Source organism: Salvelinus alpinus, chromosome 23, assembly GCF_045679555.1.
Source record: "Salvelinus alpinus chromosome 23, SLU_Salpinus.1, whole genome shotgun sequence".
NCBI classification, from domain to species: domain Eukaryota; kingdom Metazoa; phylum Chordata; class Actinopteri; order Salmoniformes; family Salmonidae; genus Salvelinus; species Salvelinus alpinus.
The window spans coordinates 25,001,248-25,011,398 of NC_092108.1; the positions used below are offsets into that span (position 1 = coordinate 25,001,248).

At 42.8% G+C, this 10,151-nt stretch overlaps 1 protein-coding gene across 2 annotated transcripts in view; it reads right to left on the reverse strand.

Moving 5' to 3' along the window:
• The window catches only part of LOC139550652 (phosphatase and actin regulator 1-like), an 87,039-nt gene extending 79,888 nt beyond the window's left edge, over window positions 1-7,151 (reverse strand). The window contains exon 1 of one of the 2 annotated variants that reach the window (XM_071361669.1): window positions 6,925-7,151. In XM_071361669.1, coding sequence (XP_071217770.1) covers window positions 6,925-7,036 — 112 coding nt within the window. In that variant the 5' untranslated portion in view covers window positions 7,037-7,151. The remainder of the gene's footprint in view (window positions 1-6,924) is intronic. The other variant, XM_071361670.1, reaches the window with a different exon arrangement.
• Window positions 7,152-10,151: the final 3,000 nt, after the last annotated feature.

Consider the following 10,151-nt stretch of genomic DNA (forward strand, 5'->3'; position numbering starts at 1 on the left):
ACCTCGATTAAGGATGAAAAGCCAGCGGTATGACGCAGCTCAGGTTAATCTAATCAAAGAGACTAATCAAATTATCCACACGGTGCTAAACAGGCCAATTCAATATACCTACGTCTTGTCATACTCACCCCTTACTGTACTCAACTCTGATTCCATTATGGGGTGATTCCTATCATAAAGTCATTGGATGCTATGGTACTATCTGCAAGCTCTCATAGTCTCATGTCCATCCAGGTTTCTGTTGTTCCAAAAGTAACATTTCAAAGTGTCTAAGGTTAAGTTTAGGCATTAACTCCAAATTCTTAAGGTTAGGCATTAACTCTGAATGGTTAAGGTAGGGGTTAATGTTTGGGATAGGCAAATCTTTTTTTCTTTTTTTTAATAGTTGTAGGTATTATTGCTAACTGTTGCCCCTAGTGGCTGGTTTCCACATCATCTCCCGACGTCCTCAGACATGGATGGACATTGAATACTGACTTGTATCACGGGTGACCTGGCTGGGTAATACAGGCTTGCAGGGCCGAGCTAGCCCCTCAGCAGAGACTGTATTTCCACATCAAATCAAATTCTACTGGTTGTGTACCTGCCACTTTTGGGGCAGCAGGTAGCCTTAGTGGTTAGAGCGTTGGGCCAGTAACCGAAGGGTGATGGATTGAATCCCCGAGGTGACAAGGTAAAAATCTGTTGTTCTGCCCCTGAACAAGGCAGTTAACCCACTATTCCCTGATAGGCCGTCATTGTAAATAAGAATTTGTTCTTAAACTGACTTGCCAAGTTAAATAAAGGTTAAATAAATAAATAAATAAATAAATTAAAAAATATATATATATTAAATACACATATCTTGGGTGCAGTGAAATGCTTATGTTTCCAACAGTGCAGTAATACCTAACAATACACAACAATACACACAAATTCCAAAAACGTAAAGAAAGGAATTAAGAAATATCAGAACGAGCAATGTCAGAGTCTGGAATATAAATATCTATGTATATGATGGTGTGTATAGACAGTATATGAATAGAAAAGGTGTGTACAGCAGTAGTTACAGTATATACATATGAAGTGGGTAAAACAGTATGTAAACATTATTTAAGTGACCAGTGTTTAATAACTATGTACCATTGAGATGGTAGCAGGGTGAACAGGCTGCGGCTCAGGTGGCTGAGGTCCTTGATAATCTTTTTGGCCTTACTGTGACACTGGGTGCTGTAGATGTCCTGGAGAACAGGCAGTGCGCCCCCGGTGATGCGTTGGGCTGACCGCACCCCCCACTGGAGAGTACTGCGGTTGCGGACGGTGCAATTGCCGTACCAGGCGGTGATACAGCCCGACAAGATGTTTTCAATGGTGTTTTCAATCTGTAGAAGTTCGTGAGGTCTAGGGGCCAAGCCGAATTTCTTCAGCCTCCTCAGTTTGAAGAGGTGCTGTTGCGGCGTCTTCGTCACACTGTCTGTGTGGATGGACCATTTCAGGTTGTCAGTGATGTGCACGCAGAGGAACTTGAAGCTTTTCACCCTCTCCACTGCGGCCCAGTTGATGTGGATGGGGATGTGCTCTCTCTGCTGTCTCCTGAAGTCCACGATCAGCTGCTTCTTGTCCAGATGGGACAGGCCAGTGCAGTGCGATGGTGATTGTGTCATCCATGGATCTCTTTAGGCAGTATGCAAATTGTAGTGGGTCTAGGGTGTTGATTAAGGTGGAGGTGATATGTTCCTTAACTTGCCTCTCAAAGCACTTCATGATGAGAGAAGTGAGTGCTACGGGGTGATAGTAATTTAGTTCAGTTATCTTCGCTTTCTTGGGTAACAGAACAATGGTGGACATCTTGAAGCAATTGGGGACAAGGATATGGAGAGATTGAATATAATGGTCTGCGCATGCTCTGAGGATGCGGCTAGGGATGATGTCTGGGCCAGCAGCCTTGCAAGGTTTAACGCGCTAAAATGTCTTTATCACGTCGGCCAAGGAGAACGAGAGCTCACAGTCATGGCGAGCGGCGGTGGCCCGTGCCGGCGGCACTGTGTTTTCCTCGAAGCCGAAAGTGTTTAGCTTTTCAAGGAGAAAGGCATCGGTGTCCGCGACATGACTGCTTTTCCCTTTACAATCCATGATTGTTTTGGAGTCCCTGCCACATACGTCTCGTGTATGAGCCATTGAATTGCGACTCCACTTTGTCCCTGTACTTATGTTTTGCCTGTTTGAATACCTTACAGAGGCCATAGCTGGACTGTTTGTACTCGTCCATGTTCCCAGTCACCTTGCTGTGGTTAAATGCAGTGGTTCGCACTTTTAGTTTTGTGCGAATGCTGCCGTCTATCCATTTTTTTTTTAGGTTTGGATAAGTTCTAATCATCGCAGGGGGATCAACATCCTCTGTGCACTTCCTGATAAGCTCGGTCACCGAGTCAATGTACACACTACATGACCAAAAGTATGTGGACACCTGCTCATCGAACATCTCATTCTAAAATCATGGGCATTAATATGGAGTGGAGTTGGTCCCCCCTTTGCTGCTATAACAGCCTCCCCTGGAAAGTATTTACACTAGATGTTTAGTAAAACTAAATGCAATCTCTTCAACCGATCGCTGCCCGCACCCGCCCGCCCAACTAGCATCACTACTCTGGACGGTTCTGACTTAGAATATGTGGACAACTACAAATACCTAGGTGTCTGGTTAGACTGTAAACTCTCCTTCTAGACTCACATTAAGCATCTCCAATCCAAAATTAAATCTAGAATCGGCTTCCTATTTCGAAACAATGCCTCCTTCACTCATGCTGCCAAACATACCCTCTTAAAACTGACAATCCTACTGATCCTTGACTTTGGCGATGTCATTTACAAAATAGCCTCCAACACTCTAATCAGCAAATTGGATGTAGTCTATCACAGTGCCATCCGTTTTGTCACCAAAGCCCCATATACTACCCACCACTGCGACCTGTATGCTCTCGTTGGCTGGACCTCGCTACATATTCGTCGCCAAACCCACTGGCTCCAGGTCATCTATAAGTCTTTGCTAGGTAAAGTCCCGCCTTATTTCATTTCACTGGTCACCACAGCAACACCCACCCATAGCACGCGCTCCAGCAGGTATATTTTACTGGTCATCACCAAAGACAACACCTCCTTAGGCCGCCTTTCCTTTCCTGTTCTCTGCTGCCAATGACTGGAACAAATTGCAAAAAATCACTGAAGCTGGAGACTTATATCTCCCTCACTAACTTTAAGCATCAGCTGTCAGAGCAGCTTACCGATCACTGCACCTGTACACACGGTAGTTGTTTGGGCTAAATTATAGATGGGCTATGTACAGGTGCAGTAATCTGTGAGCTCTTGTATATAAAGTGTATGTCAATGCCATTCTCAGAGGCAACCCAGAACACATCCCAGTTTGCATGATCAAAACAATCTTGAAGCCCTGGATTCTGATTGGTCAGACCATGTTGAACAGTCCTTACCACGGGTACTTCCTGTTTAAGTTTCTGCCTATAGGAGGGGAGGAGCAGAATGGAGGTGTGATCTGATTTGCTGAAGGGAGTGTGGGGGAGGGCCTTGTAGCCATCCCAGAAGGGGGAGTAGCAATGGTCAAGAGTTCTTGATGAGCGAGTACCGCAGGAGATGTGTTGATAAAGCTTTGTAAGCGTTTTCCTCAGATTTGTTTTATTAAAATCCCCAGCTACAATAAATGTATCCTCAGGATATGTGGTTTCAAGTTTGCACAAAGTCCAGTGTAGTTCCTTGAGAGCTGTCGTGGTGTTGGCTTGAGGGATTATATACACGGTCGTGAAGATGACCGAAGAAAATTATCTTGGGAGGTAATGCGGTCGGCATTTGATGGTGAGGTACTCCAGATCGGGAGAACAAAATGACTTGAGTTCCTATATTTTACCACAATCACACCATGATTAGTGAATCATGAAACATACACCTCCCTCCACCTTTCTTTTTCCTGGAGAGTTATTTCTTCATCTACGGGGAACCCCACTGGCTGTATGGATGGGGACAGTATATCCGGAGAGAGCCATGAATCCGTGAAACAGAGTATGTTACAGTCCCTGATGTCTCTCTGGAAGGAGATCCTCACTCTGAGCTCATCTACTTTATTGTATAGGGACTGAACATTAGCGAGTAATATACTCGGAAGCGGTACGCCTCCTGAGTCTAACAAAAATCCCACTCCATATTCCTCTTCTCCATCGACGGTGTCTTGGAGCAGCCCCTGGGATGAGTGGAATTGCCTCAGGGGGTACAAACAAAGAATCCAATTAAGGGAAGTCACATTTCTGTTCGAAATGCTGGTAAGTGACCACCGATCTAATATCCAAAAGTTATTTTCATCTGAGCAAATAATGTAAAATGTAACACACAAAAAAAGAAAAATACTGCAAAGTTGTCTAGGAAGAACAGCACGATCATGTCTGTTGGTGCCTACTGTATGTGATACTGGGAGAACAGAGATCCAAATGTTTCAACAGTTTCAGCACAAATGGTGAACAGTTCAGAGTACAAATAGCACTGCACGTACTGATTTCTCCAAGCTGTCGATGTTCCTGAGGCCTCTTTATTATGTTGACCCTGGATCAACATGTCCATCAACCAATCAGACAATAGTCTGCCTTTTGAACTGTGTCCTCAGATAATTCAACTGTTGTCCACTCTGAATGTTTTGTCTGTTGTCCTCAGAAATCTGAGTTGTGGTGGGTCGGAGTATGAGTGTGTGGGACTGTGAGTTTGAGTGATATCTGACCCCGTATTGTGATCTGTGGTGTCTGCCGCAGACAGATTGCATGTCTGTCCTCCTTTTGCCACCTTTTGGGAGCAGAAGAATGGCGACCAGCACTTACAGGATTCATGGAATAGACCTGAAGCATGCTGCTACTGTATACTGTATGACAATCTGTCTGCGGCAGACACCACAGATCACAATACGAGGTCAGATATCACACAATCACAGTTACACACACTCACAGTCACACATACTCCGACCCAGCAGCAGCATTCCATTCCTATTAAATGAATCCTGTAAGTGCTGGACCCCATTCTTCTGGCCCCTTTCCACTAAGGCCACTTCCCAAAAAGGTGGCAAAAGGAGGACAGACATGCAAAGTCATAACCCTCACAGCATGCTACCTGCCACAGAGTGACGAGCTCATTAGAACAGACAGTGTGAACTGGGTCCAGGTTACCTCAGGGCTCATCTGGACTAAATTACTTGGTGACCTTGTTTCCACATAGAAGCTCTGCTTGGCCTCCTGCTGGCCTCAAACCATATGTAAACCCTCTGTCTCTGTTGCTCTGTTTCTCTCTCTCTGCCTTCATTTTGCTCTCTCCCTTCATCACGCCTTTCCTCTTTCTCTTCATCTCTTTCTCCCTTCCTCCATCATTCCCCCTCTCTCTCTTCTCATTCTCTCTCACTCTCTAGCTCTCCCTCCCTCCCCCACTCCCTCCCCTCTGTACCTCCCTCTCTCCCTCTCACTCTCGCTCAAGGCACACCCATACAGCACACAAAATAGCGGACAGCATTTAGCCTACCTGATAGGATTGGGAGCACTGTTTTAGAAAGGTGGGGGGAAAGTAACCTGCTCCAACTGTCCTCTTTAAATTCCAGTTGCAGTTGATAGCAACAAAAAAAACATGGTTTGGACAAATCAAAACACAAGATAGTAGACATTTCCAGAATGCATCAATAGCCTGAAAAGTATTTATTCCTGAAACTATGTAAAGGACTACAAGTCGGTGCAATATTGACTGTTAATCAATACACAGTAAAGTCCATCTAAACACCATAGGGACTGATGCTGCAGTTTAGTCACAGAAGATCACTCATAGTGTGGGTGTGACCATAACAGAAATGGTTAAACAAAATGTACCAGATTAATACAGAAAAAAGATCCGAAAATAAAACATTTTAAGACTTTACCTTAAATTATTCGAAGTTTGTCCACGTACGCAAAGCAATTTGGGCTATCCAGCCGTTTCAGCACCACAGCACAGTGGACAGCTCCGGCCAGGTGACAGAAGCACTGCAATACTATTGAACTGATGCACGGACTATATGCCAACTAAAACCATGCAAAAGGCTCCAAGGCTATTTATTTCTGAACAAATTCATCATGGCAATCATGCAATCGCATAGACCATATTTTGCATGATATCGAATTACGAATAACTGCGATATGTGATCGGATGCCTAGGCTACATTTGGCTGTATTTGGTTGAAGTTGTATGCTATTACAATGCAAAAAAATATGAATGCCTCTCGTGGGCTAACAACAGACTCAGACCGAAAATTATGCCAAGTCACCATGGTAACAAGAAATGCAATACACCTAGGCGCTCGGAGAGGAGCAATTTGTGTACGTTTCCCACAAGCCAGAAACTGAATCTAATCAACATCTAATATACCAATAATATTGCACTGTATATAATAACTTGGATGTATATAACATACATGGGTGCTTTAACAGTCAACACCAATCTGCTCTCTGTCAGGGATCTCCGGCATAATCCCGAACACCTTGCTGGTGACTACACGATCACGTTGGGGCTCAGAGTCAGTCGAATGCTCCCTCTATTATGTAACTGAAATGAATTAGAAGACCTAATGCCGTTCTCTAACGAAATACAATCTCACACGTTGTACAATGACCATTCATCTTCTTATTCTTACATAGCCTAATAGCAAATTATCATTTCACAAATCAAACAATTCGATATGATAAATGTGTCCAAAATGCCACCAAAATGGCAAATTAGGCAAAACCAAATGTCCACATTTATATATGCACTAGTGCAGATCGAGCTGTCTCAGTAAAAATAACTATAAAATATAATTATATTTGACAAAACCGTTAGTTTACAATAGTAAGGTTTGGTGCTTCGAGAATCAATGGCCACACGTGAGAACAAACCTACCTGTATGCAGGTTGAAGGAGACTCTGGCTTCGGCGAGGTATGGGGTATCGCTCTTGGACCGGACTCTCCTGATCCGCCGGCGGTCTATATGGTCTTCCGGAGAAGCCGCCATCAATTTGAGCAGCGTCCAGTGACGACTGGCGTGTTGGGACAGATACAGAGCCACGGCCGATCACGGGAAGGTATTGATGGGGAGAGAAATAAATAGAAAGGGTAGAACAGGAGAAGGAGATGCTGGGAGATTTGAAGCGAGGCTTGGAGCTGCTATTACAGAGCTCCTTAATAACCCAACAGCAGAGTGGAATGAGAATGGAATATCAGAGGGGGGGGGGGGGAAATCGCTAAAATGGAAACATCAGACCAGTCAGTGCATTTATTCGAGGTTATTGAACTAACATATGACTGCCTATGAAAGCTAACATTATGAGAACATTAACATTATTTTCCTTCATGTATGTAAACTATGATAAACCAAAAGACATAACTGTAAATTGTGTTACACATTCGTGATACATTTTCAAAATAGCCTATCCAACGCCATCTTGTGGAATTAAATTAGAAATATTGGGTTCTTAATGGACGTATCAGCAAAGTGAAACGAAAATGAAGAAAAAAGAAAGAAAGAAAGTGTGAGCTCAGGAAAGAGAGGACGTTCTATGTTTTAACACCACCAGAGGTCATTATAAACTAGACTATATCTTTCCCCTCAGTGGATTTTGGGGGCTGGCTAGAAGGGATCCAGTTTTTGGTAAATTAACGTCAGATTTGACATTAACATAGCAGGTTACTAAAAGGTTTAGAGTTAGCTAAAATACAACAACAAACATAATTTTAAAGATAATTTGACAAAAGCTGGATCCCTTCTAGCCATGACCGAATTTTGGAGCGAAACATTCAATGCTTTGTGACAGTAAGGGAGTCTTTACGGTTTTTCAAACTAATTACTGTAAGAAAAGTAAACAAACTCTGCCTCGCAGTCTGGTAACTCTACTGGTTCGGTATGGACGTGTTACAAATGTTATGTATGAACTCAAGATATTCTGAACACAGGCTATTCAATGTAGTGATCGATACACAATTTATTTGCTTGCATGTAAATTTTATCCTGACTTGATGGCTCATCACCTCACTGTTTTCAGTTTTATACATGTATCGTTTATATAAAAATTATATATTTTTTTATTAAAAGCTGTATTTAAATGTTTTATAAAAACAATTTCATTTACGAGCCACAGCTGATTTGAACGAGTTTGCTCATTCAGATTCAGAACTTTTAAAACATTGGTTAGACTCCATCTGGGCAGGCTCTCATTGGTCGAATCAACGTTGTTTCCACACTGAAATGACTTTGAACCAACGTGGAATAGACCTAACAGGTTTGCCTACTTTGTTAACACCATTCAGAATGCATAATCCTACAAAGAGTGGAGTTCCTACCTTTAGGGGTGCCGCAGGCTACTGGAGGAAATGGCAATCTCAGGTAATGTAAAACACATACATAGAACTACAGGCATTCATTTCATAGTCATGATTTTTATGCTCATGTACACACCGATGTTTACACAATGCTACAGATATACAGTAGCAGTCAAAAGTTTGGACACACCTACTCATTCAAGGGTTTTCTTTATTTTTTTACTATTTTCTACATTGTAGAATAATAGTGAAACAATCTCAACTATGAAATAACAGATATGGAATCATGTAGTAACCAAAAAAGTGTTAAACAAATCTAATTATATTTTATATTTGAGATTCTTCAAAGTAGCCGCCCTTTGCCTTGATGACTGCTTTGCACACCCTTGGCATTCTCTCAACCAGCTTCTGCTGGAATGCTTTTCCAACAGTCTTGAAGGAGTTCCCACATATGCTGAGCACTTGTTGGCTGCTTTTCCTTCACTCTGCAGTCCTACTCATCCCAAACCATCTCAATTGGGTTTAGGTCGGGTGATTGTGGAGGCCAGGTCATCTGATGCAACAGTTTTTATTAAAAGCTGTGTTGAAATGTTTTAAAACATTTTGGGTGGACTCACACTGTGCAGGCGCACATTGGTTGAATCAACGTTGTTGCCACACTGAAATGACATTGAACCGACGTGGAATAGACTCTTGGCATTCTCTCAACCAGCTTCACCTGGAATGCTTTTCCAACAGTCTTGAAGGAGTTACCACATATGCTGAGCACTCGTTGGCTGATCTTCCTTCACTCTGTGGTCCTAATCATCCCAACCCATCTCAATTGTAAACACCATTCAGACTGCATAATCCTACAGCAATCGTACAGGGCAGGCGCACATTGGTTGAATCAACGATGTTTCCACACTGAAATTACGTTGAACCAACATGGAATAGACGTTGAATAGAAGTCTGTGCCTAATGGGGCCTAGTGGGGTTTTCCTACATTGTAAACACTACTCTTGGTCAAATAGCTCTAACACAGCCTGGAGGTGTGTTGGGTCATTGTCCTGTTGAAAAACAAATGACTAAGCGCAATGGGATGGGATGGCATATCGCTACAGAATGCTGTGGTAACCATGCTGATTAAGTGTGCCTTGAATTCTTAATAAATGACTGACAAAGCACCATCACACCTCCTTATACTGTACATGCTTCACGGTGGGAACCACACATGCGGCGATCATCCATTCACCTACTCTGTGTTTCACAAAGTCACCGCGGTTGGAACCAAAAATCTAAAATTTGGACTCATCAGACCTAAACCCAGATTTCCACCGGTCTAATGTCCATTGCACGTCTTTCTTGGCCCAAACAAGTCTCTTCTTATTATTGGTGTCCTTTAGTAGTGGTTTCTTTGCAGAAATTAGACCATCAACAAGTTGATGTTGAGATGTGTCTGTTACTTGAACTCTGTGAAGCATTTATTTGGGCTGCAATCTGAGGTGCAGTTAACTCTAATAAACTTATCCTCTGCAGCAGAGGTAACTCTGGGTCTTCCTTTCCTGTGGTAGACCTCATGAGAGCCAGTTTCATCATAGCGCTTGATGGTTTTTGCAACTGCACTTGAAGAAACTTTCGAAGTTCTTGACATTTTCCAGATTGACTGACCTTCATGTCTTAAAAAGTAATGATGGACTGTCATTTCTCTTCGCTTATTTGAGCTGTTCTTGCCATAATATGGACTTGGTCTTTTATCTATCTTCTGTATACCACCCCTACCTTGTCACAACACAACTGATTGGCTCAAGCGCATTGAGAAGGAAAGAAAT